The sequence below is a fragment of the Oreochromis niloticus genome, linkage group LG19, assembly GCF_001858045.2.
Source record: "Oreochromis niloticus isolate F11D_XX linkage group LG19, O_niloticus_UMD_NMBU, whole genome shotgun sequence".
In the NCBI taxonomy this organism is placed as follows: domain Eukaryota; kingdom Metazoa; phylum Chordata; class Actinopteri; order Cichliformes; family Cichlidae; genus Oreochromis; species Oreochromis niloticus.
This window is the reverse complement of record NC_031983.2, coordinates 6894296-6910946: the sequence shown is the minus strand read 5'-3', so window position 1 is coordinate 6910946 and position 16651 is coordinate 6894296. Positions and strand designations below refer to the sequence as shown.

At 39.6% G+C, this 16651-nt stretch overlaps 1 protein-coding gene and 1 long non-coding RNA gene across 3 annotated transcripts in view; one reads left to right on the top strand and one right to left on the bottom strand.

The window, feature by feature from the left end:
• The first annotated feature begins 566 nt into the window (after positions 1 to 566).
• si:dkey-177p2.6 (SERTA domain-containing protein 2) lies at positions 567 to 5420 on the top strand. Of its 2 annotated transcripts, none has more exons than XM_019349098.2 (2): positions 567 to 724; positions 1682 to 5420. In XM_019349098.2, the coding sequence occupies exons 1-2, from the start codon at positions 705 to 707 to the stop codon at positions 2490 to 2492; spliced, it is 831 nt and encodes a 276-aa protein (XP_019204643.1). In that variant the 5' UTR covers positions 567 to 704; the 3' UTR covers positions 2493 to 5420. The 2 variants fall into 2 exon arrangements, with proteins under 2 accessions (XP_019204643.1, XP_005453461.1); XM_005453404.4 differs by having other exon boundaries at positions 576 to 729.
• Positions 5421 to 12108: 6688 nt separating this feature from the next.
• Positions 12109 to 16651, bottom strand: part of LOC109196034 (uncharacterized) — a 31428-nt gene continuing 26885 nt past the window's right edge. Inside the window, exon 4 of the long non-coding RNA XR_002057511.2 lies at positions 12109 to 12273. This is a non-coding gene — a long non-coding RNA (uncharacterized LOC109196034). The remainder of the gene's footprint in view (positions 12274 to 16651) is intronic.

Below are 16651 nucleotides of genomic sequence, written 5' to 3'. Positions count from 1 at the left end.
ATGTCAACAACTATAAAGTCAGTGCAAGAAAAATCAAGCTAAAGTGACACTACTTATACTGGACACTATATATAGCTGTACGTAAACAGAAAATGTATACAGATAGTTAATGCGTGAAAAAAAATAATTAAAGTTACATTACAGGTATCAAATGCAAAGCCAGAAGTTCCAAAAATACGTCAAACGGAAAAAGGCAAACAAGTTTAAAGGGTTAATACTTAGTCCGCCATGGTCAATAACAGCAGTGGTTACGCTCTACCAGTGATTTCATATTTAAAAACATGCTCAGCTTTTATTATTTATACTTGACCGCTTACAGGACTAAACAAGCCGATGTCCTGATAAATTCTTTTTTCCTCCGATCATAAAGGCCATTATCGCCGCTCACGTGTATTTCGTGTGCTTCGACATGATTTCCAACTGTTACGAGGTGTTCTTAAACGCAGCGCCAGATCGCTGTCGGAACAAACGACCGCACATTCGCTGCCCCGTGAGTGGCGGAGGCGGAGGTTTGATCGTCGGGTGAATGGACCAATCCCGTGCGCCGGTGAGCTCCCGTGCCCCTCCCTCCTCCTCCGCAGCTCCGCCGCCTTCCCCCAGCTGCTGAGAGCGGACAGTACATTCCTCACACTTCGGCCGTCTACAGCTCAGGAACGGGACACTGAAACGAAACCAGCCGAAGACTCGACGGATTCATACCTCCCATGACACTTCCCAAGGGCACGTAAGGTTGGTTTTTCTCTCGTCTTTATGTCATTCTCTTAAATTGAATTCAAGTTTGCTCTTTAAACTTGGTTCAAATTGGATCTTAACGTTCCCGCTGAAGTACGGGAACCGTCACGGGGTTAAGGGGTGTTCTCGGGGGTCCTGAGCTAAATAAGTAGGGTAGAGTGACCATATGATCGTAGTTAGCGATTTAAAAAGACTGACTTTTGCTAACATGTTTATTATTCGCGTATTTTACTTTGTTGAGGCTTCTACCGACATATTAAATTAGACCAAGCAGCTTTAATCTCTCCGACGAGGGTCAAACTCACCAAATGGGGCTTCGTGTGTCCTCTTTACTTTTGTAAAAGGATCAGAGAGAAGGTGATCCATGGCGCTACCCATCCCTGTATGGATGAGTAAAGTCTGTCAAGCCTGCTGGGGTGTCTAACAGTGAGTCATAGTTGGTAAAATGCGCTCTTTCAAATGTCTTAACTCAGGGGAGAAAAAAAATCGACTATGTAAAGGTGCATAATATATTCAGTATCTGCAGCTTTATACTTTGTGTTTTCTTCTGATTTGAAAAGGCTCTGTGCCTGACAGTGACTCTGAAACATGCTTGCTTGCTTGCTTTGTGCTCTTACATAAATTGAATGCAAGGTTTATTGCCATGCCGCCAGATCAGTGATCACAGGCCTAAAAAAAATAAAGAATAGGCACACCATCTCAGCCACTGCTGTCAAAGGTTTGTGTCTCATTTTCTTTCACTTGAACAGAAGGAAATGCTCTGATTAGTGACTTTAAAAAAGACAAATGTTTAAGACCAACAGTCAGTTCAAGCCCTGGGAAACTAGCCTCTCTACCTAATTTAGTTTTGCAGAACTATTTGTTGTGTTTTGCCATGTAAATGTAACGCTTCATTACACGTTGTACCTTATTGCAACCTAACAAATGGGCTCTTTATCCCCCGATGCAGGCCAATGTTGGGTCGAGGTGTGAAGCGGAAGTGGAGCTGCTTGGAGGAGCTGGAGGCTGAGGTGGTCGCGGAAGCCACTATTACGGAGGAAAAGGAGCAGAGTGGAAAGGATGGCCAGGAAGACGAGGCCGGGCTTCTCATTGACCCGTCCAAATCGGTCATGAGCCACCTGCAGCAGCGTCAGCGGGTGCTCGGCCTCTGCTTGGAGAAGCTCCAGCGTTATCAGGCGGGGATGGAGCTCAGCCTGCGCCGCTCCGTGCTGCTCATCAATACTCTCAGGCAGATTCAGGAGGAAATACGGAGTGACGGCGTGGGAACCTGCACCTCAGATTCGCGCCTCAGCAGCAGCGGCATTCATGCAGATGACTCCTGTCTACTCAGGGACGATTTCAGAGAGGACGTGCCTGTTACGTGCCCTGGGTGTGCCGAAGGAGATGGGGAAAGCCTGTCTCTGTCTCCCCCACTGTCCCCCGAATTCCCCTCTCAGGAGGCAATTGACTTCCCTGACCAGCAGAAATCTCTGCCCGCTGCAGCCATCAGTACTTTCAGCGATGCAGTAAATGCCATGGGCTACCTCAGCGACCTCGCCCTGGACGATATCTTTGAGGACATTGACACATCGATGTATGAGACTTCAGATCTGCCGTCGGCCTGGGCGGCAGGTTCTCTGTGGCCAGTCAGCGTGTCGCTATGGCCGGACGAAGACGTGAAATTACGTTCTTCCAGCCATTCCTCAACGGGGAGCCTCCAATCTTGCCTCGTGGACCTGAATGACCTGGACCACATCATGGAGATCCTGGTAAAGTCCTGATCACCGAGATGAACTTCTGAACATTTCCTGCTCTTTTTTTAGGAGCTGCTCCGGCTGAATTAGGGCTGACAAACTCTTTCTGATGAACTGTCTTTTTTTTCCCTTTTCCTTTTCTTTTTTTTAACGGTCTATCTGAAAACTTTTCTCAAGGTTGAGCCAGTTTAAGGTGGAATGAAACACTAATTCTAATATGCACATGCCTCTTATGAGGACCTAGTTATGCACCTATGCTTGTGCCTCAAGAGATATGAAATATTTATTATAACAGATGAAGAATAACATTCAGAGCATCTTATAAAGTTAGACATCCATGGTACAACTCTTTTGCACTGTTTTTAATAGTTATCAGTCCAAAACTGCCATTGACGGGAAAAGTGAAGATCGAAAATTTGACACGATTTGTAAGTCGAGCAAAAATGGAAAGAAATTATTTCTGTCTTTGTATTTTATTTAATTTTTTTTTAGTATTTTTATGCTGGGGTTTTGGGCTGTCAGAAAAGTAGCAATTGAAGAGCTAATTTATGACATTTTACTGGCAAACAAAACTAAAAATGCAAAAAAAGATGTACCTTTTCTTTGTGTACCCAATCAATATTAATCAAAGAATTTTATATTTAGCTGAAACTCGGTATATAACAATGCCACAATCAGAAATGCATTTTACAAGCGACAGGAAGAGCTGGAATCAAACCGGGCAGCGCTTTAGCTTTCCAGCTGGTTGTATTATGAGTAGGAGGTGAATAATCTCTACTAAGAGTAGATCAGACATGTTTAGACAAAGTTGGCACACCAAAAGTATATTGCAAAACTTGTAAGAGAAGTGTTGCAATGGGTGGTACTGGACATGAAAAACTGATGGCATACGGCAGTGTTTAAATTGAATTTTCCTGGACGTGGAACCTCACGTTTCCAAGTCTTTGTCACTTTGCTCTCCTGCTTCTGTAACTGCAGCAGTCGTCAGAAGAAACCTGAGCTGCCGTGCTTCGTGCGGTACTCTGACTGTTAGATCAGGTCTGGGTTGATTATTAATTGAAATCCCTTCAATTACTTAAGAGGGCGTGCTTCTGCCAGCCAGGAGAGCCCAGGCCTGAGTTTCTTTTTTCAGTTGTAGGACCGAGCAACTCCTGTCGCACTTTTAAGTTAGAAAGCTACTGCAGATGAAAGTCTTTGTGGCCATACAGCAGTCAGAGCACAGACTATCTATCTATTTGTATATTTATTTCCTTAGTAGAAAGGAGAATGCAGCCGCTTGTGAGCACTATATTGAAGTTGTATAGAAAGTGTGTGTGTGTGTGCGCGCGCGCCGTGGTGGGGTGGGGGGTGTAGAGACGACATCTCAATGCTCCAGTATAGAAAGGGTAAATTGTTTTTCTTGTTGCCTTTTTATCTAATTTTATTTTTTATTTATGAATGACAACTCAACAGCAAACTATATTAATTGTTCTTTCTACATAGAGTCTATCGGTTAGGTGTGAGTGTAACTTATAATTAAGGTTCTTTCTAATCTCAGACTGTCAGTGTTGATGCACTTTGTGACACATAATGGGACAAACAGTCAGCACCTGTATGACAAATAAGAGTTTTTCCTTCTTGGCAGCTTTTTTTTTCTTAGTATAGTAAATCCAACATGTCATTAACTCAGCATACAATATGTACTTTTAAATAGTAATGTAATCCCAGTCTGGTTCTGACTGAGGAGCCAATCACATCAATTCAATGGTCAGGGCACCTTTGCCATGTCTTAGAGTTCAGCCTGAAAACAGAAGCCTTTGTATTTTGATGGGTTTTTTGTTTCTTTCAATTTTTACACACAATGTTGGGAGTTTTTGAGCAGTTTTATACGCGTTTCTACCTGAAACTCCAATTTTCTGTCTAGTAGAAGAAATCCAGTGAGTGAAAGGTCACAGGGAATCTGACGCCTGACCTTCGCTGTTTGTGGTTTACTCCTGTTCTACCTCCTGATGTCTGTCTGTCTGCCGGTTTACCTGGAACACTCCTGTTTTCACCCAGAGAACCGTGTGTGTTTGTCGCTGATCGAAACGGTGTGGTTTATATCATTTTAATTGTGCTGAGAATCTAACGCTCTCCTGTCAGACCAAAGTGATCCGTCCTCATCTCCATCTCATTTCATGTTGACAACGTGCCTTACTACTGATTCTAATTTTCAACTGCGCTGAGGTTTTATGTCCGTGAGCTCGAGCTTCATTGATATTTTTTTTTTTTTAGTAAACCAAAGGACTGCAGAAAGGTGTTACGTAAAGCACTCAGAAGCCACGGCTGTCATGGTTTCTTCCCTTTACTTGGCCTTTTTCTGTGCTCGCTGAACACTACAGGCATATGAGCTTAATGTATCCTGACGGGCTGACAGTGAACTAGCTGAGGGAGGAGGTGGCAGCCAGAGCCAGAAGGGGAAAAATAAGAGGAGGAGGATGAGGACGTGGAGGAGGGTGGGAGGAAGCAGATTGCGTCACATGTTCAGTAGGAGGGGTTTGGAGCTTGTTTTGCCCAGACTAAGACTACAGACCAATCACATGAGATGTACGAGCAGCACACTGCTGCTCCAACAACAACTTGTTTTTGCTCCTGATGGCTCTGCACAGACACAGTGTGAATTGGCTGTACTTAAGCCAGTGAAATAAAACCACTTTTCTGTTTTTTATAAAATAATTTTACATAATCTGTCTGACAGGATTGAATATAATAAGCAGGAGGTTGCAGTGTTATTTATAATTGTGTGAAAGCACAGAGTGTCAGTAGGTTTTGCAAAGCACAAAGTGTATGTTGTCAATGCTGAATACGAAAAACAACCCCCCCAATGTAACTGAAGGAAGACTTTGTTCAGTGAAAAGATGATCGTTCATAATGTATTGTATTTGTTTTTGGAATATTTTATAGATTTTATCCAACAATAAAGAGAAAATACTCTGACTGCTTTGTGTGAGTCTTTTAATCTTTCACTACACAACATCATGCAGACCTGACTGTGTCTTTGTGCCAAAGACACAAACGTCACATCTCTATTACAAAAACTGAACATGAAGTATTTACTATACAGACATTCCTGCCGACCTCTGCACACCAACCACGTACACACAACAGGACATTACTCAATACGCGACTGACTGCATGTGGTCTGTGGACCTGCAGGAGTATTTTGTCTTGTGTGTTGCCTCCCAGGCAACAGTCCCTTTTGAGCTTAGCCAAAATCCTTCTAACCTTTAACTACTTAACCTCAGTAATCGTATACATGTATAAGCTAAAGCATGTCAATGATACATCATGCCAAAGGGCATTGCAGCCTGGAAAGCAGTGCTGAGGGCAAAATTTCCCGCAGACCATAAATAAATATATATATTTTTCCTAAACGCATCTAGAGAGTTAAATGGAAGCCAACACTTCCCTCTTGTGGTCATTTGATAGAAAAGCAGATGTTTGTTTATGATGAGAATGACAATGCACATTCAAAAAGATCGGTCCGCAGTGTTTGTTGGTGTTGTAATCAGGTGTTTCTGCAGCTTCAGCACTAAAACTTGGTGTCATTTTCAGAAAACCTGACCTGTCTATGAAGCCAGTACAGTGAGTATCAGTGTTTCTCACAGCAGGGGACTAAACTTCCTGTGAATCTCACTTTATTCACTGGCAACTCTCTTAGTCATGGAAATTCTGGACAGAGAGATTTAATCTCATGTTTCACCTTTACCTCTGCAAATGCAGTGTAGATCTCTATAAAGCTGTATATGCAACAGATCAATACTGGTGTAAAAAAAAAAGAGGAAACCTTCAAAGCCTTTTACTTATGTAAAAGCAGCAATATTATACCAGAAAAATATCATCAAAAGCACTCCTCTTTCTCCTCCCTCACCCTCAACTAGGTTGTGTGGAGGAAGAGCTCCTGTTAAAAAGGAGTTCTTCCTTCCCACTGTTGCAAAGTGCTATCAAATAGTGAATAACTGGGCTTCTCTATAATCTACAGCAGGGTCTTCACCTTACATTGTACAGATCCTTGAGAAGACTTCAAACATGAAAAGTTTTTTCAAAGAAAAACGAGTTACATTATTTTTGTTAGGTATTTAAAACAGAAGAAAAGCTAAAATTACTGGAACCGAAAAGTCTCACAAATAAGAAACAATTACACAGCCTGTCATTTCATTAAGCCTGAATATGACTACTTTACTATAAAATGAGTTCTTAGCTGCCTTTGTTCCCTGTCAGTTCTTTAAACATACAGCAAGAAAACAAGCATTTTTTTTCTTGGGATCAAATATAATTACACATCACTCCATGGAGTGCCCCTTTAATGGCTTGTTGATTTATTATTTTCAATATTCATCTGTTTCCATATTAGTTGAACTATAACGATAGAAGACAACACATGGAAAAAAAGAAAAGCAACATATGTTCTATATATGGCAACAGACTCAAGCTTAATTTTAGCCTCTAGCCCTGGATGGGATCGAAGGACAAAACATCACGGCATACAAACGGATAAAACCACGATGTGTTAGATTAAAATGCAACACAGTATGGATATTCTGCTACATTCTTCCCTCTCTCAGCAAAATTATGGGTTTGATCTCAGCTCAGGGGAGAAAGCAGTAGAGTAGATGTTGTGAGCGAGAGGCCTCTGGTGCAGGAATTCAGGGAGTGGCCACACACAAGGAGGAGCAACACGTGCACCACTGCACACAGCCAATACTACCATTTTAACACACCAGAACTGCACGTCTATCTATCTATCTATCTATCTGTCTGTCTGTCTGTCTGTCTGTCTGTCTGTCTGTCTGTCTATCTATCTGTCTGTCTGTCTGTCTGTCTGTCTGTCTGTCTGCCAGCCAAACCAAAGATTTTGTGAAAGTATAACTGTGTAGCTGTGGCCCAGCAGAGTACTGCGGTGTGTCAGTCTGGGTTTAATGTTTCTCTGCAGGCAGGCATCAGTCTGCTGCGGTGCAGTAAAGCCAGGCTTTGGCTCAGAAAGCCTCGGTGTACCAGGCTGACTCAGCACAAATGCACACACACTTACACACATTTGCACAATAAACAGCCTGTTCTGCTGCAAAACAATGGGATGGACCAAAGAGTGATGGGCAGATAGAGCCAGTAGCACTTCATAGTTTATTTTATTTTATTTATGTAAAAAAAATTAAGAATCAACAATTAATGTGAGTTATGAAGTGCACAGTGGGACTGCATCTTACAGTCTTCTCTTTTATTCTCAGCACTTAAAATGCATAATGGAAAATGACTCAACCAGCAAAAGGCTGTAAGTTGTCCAAAAAGCTGTTAATGCATGTATGTTAATGAGTTTTTACTTTTAACACAACAAAACAGTAAGCTAATAAATAATTATTATTCAGCGTGTGTCTAGCAGTATGTTCCTCGTATTGTAATTTTACAGACGTATTAGTCCTATATGTTTTCACTGACTGCAGATGCTCACCGTAGCAGAATATTATTACGAAGCTAACTGGCTGCTATTTTTACATCAAAGCTCATACACCAGATGATAACTTCAAAAGGAAAAAGTTCTCTATTCTACTTTGTGAATTATACTTTGTATCCAATATGTGAAAAAAGCTTTATTTTTCTCCAGGAGTCACATGGATCAGGACAATTTCAAATCATTTTATTTATACAGCACCAAATCACAACAACAGTCGCCTCAAAGTGCTTTATATTGTAAGGTAGACTCTACAATAATGCATACAGAGAAAAACCTGACAATCATATGACCCCGTAAGAGCAAACACTTTGGCGACAGTGGCAAGGAAAAACTCCCTTTTAACAGGAAGAAACCTCCGGCAGAACCAGGCTCAGGTTCAGACAATATAGTAAACATAAAAATGAAATTTAACTCAGCTCTTTACAGAAGAAATGTAATGAAATAACTAGCATGTATGCTGCATCAGTCCTCTGCACTCTCGTGCACCGTCACTTTCTGTTTCCTTCTCCTTGCTACACCACCGCACATCCTTATTCCTCTTACTCTTCCATCAGCAGACCACTCTTCCAGTTTTGGGGTTATACTTCCTCATGCTGCTGTGACTACTGGGATCACTGGGACCGCCCACCTCTGCTCCAGTTGTTCCTGGTACTTCTCTATTTTCTTGTGCTCCTTCTAACTAATGTTGCTATTCCCTGGGATCTTCCTTGTCAACCACCACTATGTCTGGTTTGTTGGCCAGCAGCTGCTTGTTTGTCTGGAATTCTCCCATTGTGTCTCCCATTAGTACTTGGGACCTTCTAGTCCATTTCCACCACAGATGCACCTGTACACTACCCCAGCCACTTGGTTGGGCCTCTTAGTGTGTGCAGTCCTAGCTTGTATCTTACATCCTACCTACTACTTTGTACTGCATAGTCTCCGGGGCACCTTTGCACAGTATGCAACTTGGGTCCTGTTGGCTGTGGTAGACTCCTGTCTCTATGGATCTGGGGCTTACGGCCTGTTCTTGTGCTTTCATGATCAGAGTCTCTGTGCTGTCCTTTATACTGGCCTCTAGCAACTTCCTATATCTGTTAAATGTATATCCCATGCAGGGGCTTGGTCATAATGATAATTCCTTAAGCTTTTGTGTTCTTGGAGGAGCTCATTTTGGGGGGAGGGGGGGATCTGTTAATATTTTCTTGATCAATTTATTGTTTAAAACACAAAATGCCAAGAAGTAGTGAAAACACTTTGTTTTGATTAATAAACATTTGTAAATCACGTAACTGAAAGCAAAACAGCTAACTCTTAAGAATGGATAATGGAAAATGGATAGTTCTTTTGTTAGCAAAATGACTTAAACAGCCATGCACATATTCAAAGACACACAATGCATGCTTGCTATGCATGCTTACACATAACACTGCATATTATTAGACATATTTTTATTTCGGGTAGGAATGTGGGGGATCAGAGTAAATAAGTGATCCATGTGCTCTGCTTAAGCAGTACTTGTTTTGATTTAGCCTTAGTGTTCAGCAGAAGGGACAGACCCAAGTAAGTATAGTAGTTACACAGGCTGAAGACCAGCCTATTAAAACTGTATCAAAAAGCTAATTTATTCAGCTCTAAGGATGTAAAGTGGGTTTGTTAGTCAAAAGAAATGTTAGTAAAATATTACTACAGCAACTGTATCTTTCCCATTAACTATTAACATTTAGCTACAAGCACCATTGTGCTTACAACCTCAGAGATGTGTGTTACATTGTTAAACCTATTAATAATTATCTTTAAGCAGTTTCAGAGAGTCGGTGCTGTTGAACTAACAACTACCTTTTTTCAATAAGACCTTGATTTGGCTCAGTACTTTGATAGATTAACTCTGACTGTAATTTCAGCTGTAAGATAAAACAGTGCTTACACACACTGCGGTTTGCATAGTTTTGGTGTTAATCTGACTGAGATCCTCCGCCTCAATCCCCCCGATGACACGTAGTGCTGAAAAACTGGAAAATAGCACCGGCACCCCACCATATAACAAATGTTTTAGGGTTTTTTTTTCCAATATTTTCAACTTGTTAGTTAAGAAAAAATAGAGACAGGTATAATAAAAACAGGTATAATAGATGATGGTGATTGTTGTCATATTGAGCGCTGTGGTTTGTTGTTATGATTTGTATGACTTTACTGTCCATGTTTGAATAGTAATAGTACTGAGTTTTGTTAGAGGGATACAGCTGCACATTACACATCTCTGCTGCTCAGTCTAATCAGTGCAATGCATTCCACTGAGCAGGAAATGAATTATTTCTTCATGCACACAACGTGACTTCATTCTTCAAACACATAAAGTCTTAACTGTGGAAAGAAACATGGTCAAACTCCTGCTGTGTCATGCATGATATGGATCAGTATGGCGGTGAAAAAAAGTCAGATGGGTTCCTTTAAGTAATGTTTTTTATAATATGGTTTGTAATTAGTTAGCAAATAGGATTTCTAGTATCTCAAAATATTATATATTGTCCTAATTTAGTATAATAATCAATGATTTAAAGTTCTATAATAGACTATTAGCCAAGTCAACATTTTTATCTTATCAAAGCTGAGCTGGCCACGACCATTTTATACACATTTGCATTCTGAGAGCAGCATCTTAACTTTTCTAATAGGAAAACAGCAACTGACATCTTTTTGTACTTGCCATTACCTCTGCAGGTGATTTGAAAAGGTTAAGCATTTTATGCCATTATTGTTGACTGTATTCAGGTTTTATTGACAAAGAAAGCTAGACAGGTGCACAGAAAATGGTCCAAATAACTCTTTAACTGCCCCCCAAAGGGTGTAATGACTTCATTTTAACGAGTATAGTCTGAAAAATACTCAACCTGCAGGCACTTTTGTCACCATCTCTCACGTGCCTACTGTATGTTGGTCGGCAACACATGCTGGTAAAAAAACAAACATCTGTTATATGAATGTGTCTCATCTACATGCAACCACTGGCAGACATGGCTAATAGCTTCTACTCTGCCTTTAATTACCCACATTTATAATTCATTTGCAGCTAATTCAATTGAGCTGAGTAGCGAGTAGCAGGCATGCATGCAGCACAGTGTCACTCTTGTTCATAGACTTTAGTTGGTTTCCAGCCAAGACCTTCCATCTTCATCATCATTACTGTCATCATGTGAAAACCATATAACTTGATTCTTATGGATTCTTATGTTGTAAATTTGAGAAATCCTACAGCTGTTGGATTAATTAAAATTAAAATATCATAAGTTAAGCGGAAAACAAGTCAATTTAGAGCAAATAATTAAATAAGCAAGTCGCTGACTGAAAGAACATTAACTGGAAACTATTTAATTAACCTTTGAAAATACATCTTCAAACAAAATTACCCCAAATTTGCTTGATAATTTGAATTTATTTTATTTTATTTTATTATTTTATAATTAAAAATGAAATAAAACAGCTGACTTGTGAGTTTATAGTCTTGTAATCATGTTTGAACATCAGGGCTTTCATGTTGCAGCAACAATATTGATCAGGGCTTAAAGTAGTTTATGTTGGTTTATATTAACTAACCTCAAAGGACTTTTGTCTGTGCTATCAACACAAAACGAATGAGATCTTTTACTTAGACCGTGGTAACAATATGTCAAGTTTAGTTTAATTTGCTTCATTGTGAGTGTAAGTCCTACATTTAAAAAAAAGTAAAATGTAATTATACTTAATGATCCAACTCTTAAAAAATCTAAATTACACAATGTCCAGTTACTACAACCAATAAAGATAGTAGAGATAAAAAGCAAATATTTCAATTTTAAATATAAAATAAGTATAACCACTTACAATTAACTTAAATAGTTGGGTAAATGTAAAACATCATAAACTGAAAATCCAACAATAAAGCTGTATTTCTTGATTTTTGTTTGTCGAAATGTAAATAATTTCTGGCAGGGGTGTAAGTGACTGACCGGGTCACTAACTTCTCCTTATTTCTCGCTTTTCAATTAGCTGGTCCACATGGTCTGAGGTCAAAACCTTTCCAAAAATGCCCTGTTACAAATCACCACAGTCTGTGCTCTGTCTTACAGTCAGCATGTAGGGGTAGTCTAGAAAAACAACATACCAGCAGCTAATTTGTTTCCCCGTGAAAAATGAATGGGGGTCTATTTATTGGGACGATACCCTTTCAAATGAATTTCTACTTAAACACGAAAGGTCACGTTACATCTTGGGCCCATGGTTGAATCAGCGCACTGTCCAGAGGACCTTGGCGAATAAGCAAACAAAGCAGAGTTTATCCTTCAGGGACATGAGGTTTGTGGACACATTCACATCGGTCTTCATCTGGAAAGAAGTCAAAAGTGAGGCATTACCAAGCGGGTCATAAGATTTCCGCCGTCACATACGGATACACTTGTTTCATCTCAGACTGGTCACCTGATTAAGTTTTAATGTTTTCCTGTTTTTGATATTCTGTGATCATCCAGTGAGTCGCTTTATTCATGTCACATTTGAAACCTTATGTATGTGTGTAAATTGATTTAAACCACATTTAAAAAAGAAAGTGGGGGAACGTTTCTTGAACAATGCATTTCAAAGGTGCAGGTGCAATGGACAACGGGATGAAAACATCTGGAAAAGTATTAGTCTATCAACAAATTCAAAGCAAGCAAACAAACAAACAAACCGCTACATGTGATGCTGGCTTTCTCTGGGATCATCAGGTCTGCATTTCACACTAGACAGAGCAAAACGTTCTTCTCTGGGAACTGAAATGCACTCAATTTTTCACAAAATTGCTCATTAATTGCATCAAATCCATAAGCACTGCTTCAAAACAAGAATTTGGCATCTTGAATGTGTCATGAACCCAACAGCACACCATTTTATTAAATAAATATATACATACATTTGACCATTTTTATATGACTAAATATTTTTACATTTAAACTTACACCTTAACAATTATTTTAAAAACACCAACAACCCCACGCACAGAGATCCCCCCCACACTCCCTTAACCCATGGTTCTCCGGGGGAAACATTTGCCCAAACACCCTGGAGAGGACATAGAAAAGACAGGTGAGTAATCACATCTCAACGGCCACTTCTTTGCACACTTTCTCCCTAATGGTAAACCTTATTTGCTCCCAGTAATAATTCTTTCCTTCTCTCAGACGACCACCACATTTCTTGATGAGGAGCAGCAACTGTGGTGCAGGAACTGGAACAAAAGGCTACTTCCTAATGATTAAAATACTCAATAAATATTCAATAAACAAATAAACCTCTAGTGTGCAAATGTTATTGATGTGCAAATCTATGCTTAAAGTGCGATGCTAAATAAGTGCTAGTTAAAGTGCTTTTAATAAAGTGCAAAGGCGCTTCTAAAGTGCTGTACAAGCTATAATACAAATAATACTAGAGTAAGGGAGTCCTCTTCCTTACATCACCTGCACATTACACGTGTGGGAACTGACTGGCCATGGAAACCCACGCTATGAAGCTCCTGGTGCAGAGTTTTTGTGCCGATGTTAATGTCAGAGGACATTTGGAGCTATGGTGTCAGAAGAGCATTGGTGACTCTGCCCACTATGCGCCTCAGCACTCGGTGACCATGCTCAGATTTATACTTCATTTTTGTTGTTTGTGAGTAAGGACTGCTAGTTTAGAGAAGTGCCGGTAAATGTAATTTGTTTTGCTTTTTTAAATGTATTTTTGCTGACCTACAGCTTCAGGGTGTTTACATAAAATCAATACTGAGTGTGAATGCTGGAGAGATTTCCAATAAAGCTGAATACTACAATCTGAGTGGTTCATCAGGTAGGGGTATCCTGCAGTTTGCCTGAACAGACATTCAAACTGTACAGTACGTAACAAATTTATTAGACTATAATCCAATAAAGCCACAGCTGCCCCAAATTAGCAGTACTGATAATTAGCAAAACCATTTTTATGCTTCTGTAATTGTTAGTCCAGCAGTATGCATAAGGACTAAAATATATTCAGTGCTAAATTATAACCATTGTTGTAATGCACATATTTTAATAATCATAATGATCATCATCATTATTATTATCTGTTAAAATACCAAATGACATTTACTTGCAGTCTTGAACAGGAAAAATAGTTTTAGTTGCCAGGCGTTATGGTTGATTCATTTATGACTAATTTATCGTTCCCTCTTTTGCTGCTAAAACCTGTCTGTCCTGTTGACCCCTGAAGCTGTGCTGAGGTATCAACACCAAGATGTTTGCAACAGATCCTTTAAGTCCTGTAAGTTGTGAGATGAGCCTCCATGGATCAGACTTGTTTGTCCAGCACGTCCCACAGATGCTTGCTTTGACTGAGATTTGGGGAATTCGGAGACCAAGTCAACACCGTGATTCATCAGACCAGACAATGGTCTGACCCCCTTATACTGGGAGTCAGCTGGAAAAACGCAATACAAAAAAACAGCTGGACCAGGATCAATGAACCCCCTTGTACATTATAATGTTATGCTTAAAATAAGAATTGGGATAAATTGTAAAGGTGAATACCTGATGTGTTATGTAAAAAATGACATGGTCTGACTCATCTTTATGACTCACGTAGCATATCTGAGACTTATACTAATACATATCTAGAAAATAGACAATAATCCTGAATGTGGGGGCTCATTTTCTTGGAAATGACAAAGAAGACTGCAGCTGTTTAGCTTGTGGTAAAGTTTTTTTTTCATCTTCTCTGCAACCAGAAATTGATTTAGGTTTGGAAATGTTTTTTGAACCTGAGCCAAAGCTAAATGCTGTGTCATTTCGACTGCTCATAGCCAAGAACACAGAAAAGAGATGCAGAGAGATTATTCCTCTGTCTGAACTTGCCCTGACTCGACTGTAGATTCAGATTTAAAGAATAAAAAAAGCTAAAATGATGAAATAAAAAGAAACCTAAGCTACAATCAGGAAAGGGGAACTGTATCAGATACTTCACTATTAAATTAGTTTTAGTGACCAGTGCTAAATGGGATAAATTAATGGCAATTATTGTTGCTCAATCGATTCATTGCCATGTGAAGTAAATGCATTCAAAGTGATCAAAGATTAAGTCTGCACCTAAAAATATTTGTCCTGATACCTGATATCTTTGTTCCTTTGCTGGAGGAGACATGCCTATCCAGACCTGTAGACACTGGAAGCATGATCTAGAAATATTACTGCAGTCTTCATTTTCTACCTATTTTTTCAAACTATTCCTTTTCAGCTATTTTGCACATATGTAAAGCTGAGTTCTTTGGCAATGCACATGAAAAATCACATATCTGACAGGACCCGGACAACCTAAGAAACCTGATACCTGCACTGCCAGTCACATAATAGTGCTGCCTTGCATTTCTGTTATATTGATCTGACTGCTTGTTCCAACAAGGCTAATGCACCACTACCTTCACTCTCAGGTCCAAATGTCGCTTAGTGTTGACGATCAAGCACAAAAGCACCCAAGCAAGGGGTAAACGCAGCAGTCCTTTGGTCATATTTGTATGATACTGGCCAGCAGGCAGGTGAAACGTCCAAAGAGGTTTCCTCATAAAAACCTGATGCTGACACAGGGGATGTGTGCAAATTGAGGGATGTCAACCTCTGAAGCACTACCTGGGAAAATATATGACCACATTAGCAACAACCTCCTTCTCCTAAGGGTAAAGGTTTCTGGACAGCAGCCATGTCTTAATTGCCTCGTTTTAAAAAGCTCTTAACCCGTGTCTTCTACTGCTGTAATATCTCAGTCTCAGTCACAAAAGGGACTCCTGTTTACACCTGAATTCACATGTTCAGTCTATATCAGGGTGCGACTTTGTGCTCTAATGATTAACTGAACATCAGTCCTATACTACAACATGCCCCCCCCCAAAAAAAAACAATGCAACACTAGCAAAAAACCAGGAAGTGTTTCTGCTATCTCATTTGTTCTATACAGTGGATAAGTGACATTAAATAACATCTTCATTATTTATAAATGTGGTGATTGTTTTCCAAATTTAATTACATAAGATGGTATAAAATAGTGATAATGCCAAATTTTCCTCCAGCCTAAGGTGATTTATTACAACCTGCTATGAGCCACCAATCCAGTGCTTCTATTAGAAGTAAAATTTTTCACCTCAAACAAACGCATTATACCGGCGATAAAAATGCCATGATAGCATAACATCAAAAAACAATGTAAGCAACTTGAAACTTCAAACTACAGTTAGTTTCCTTCCTAATTCATGTAATTCTCATGCTTTTGCACTGTCATCCTTTTAATTAATAATATGACAAATGATAAAGGGGGGTTTTATATTTCCAGAGACCACATTTTTAATCTTAAATTATTCTAGAAACATCAATCAGAGGATGCTCAAAGTCCTCCAAGAACAAGTTTTGCACTGGTAGTTATTTTGAAGCATAACCTCATCATTCATAATGACATAAGCGCTGCATGTATAGCATCACCAGTCTGATAATAACTGGTTCAAAGGTTTGCCAGCTTGGCTCAAGATAAGGTTTTAAAAAGGATTTACTCCTTTCACTCTGCTTTTATTTCCTTGCATTTCAATTCCAGATTCTGAGAGCCACATCTCATTCCTATCATTTGTGGAATGATTTGCTTAGTCATTATTATAAGTTAACTCGATGTTGCAAAAAAAGTCTTGAGCCGATCCTTATTTATTTTCTAGAAAAATGGGAAACAGATGCAG

Excerpts from the sequence above, each read along its gene's own strand:
- si:dkey-177p2.6 (XM_019349098.2), top strand. The coding sequence starts at position 705 with ATGACACTTCCCAAGGGCAC. Across the intron at positions 725-1,681 it reads ATGACACTTCCCAAGGGCAC|GCCAATGTTGGGTCGAGGTG; the intron begins GTAAGGTTGGTT and ends CCCCCGATGCAG.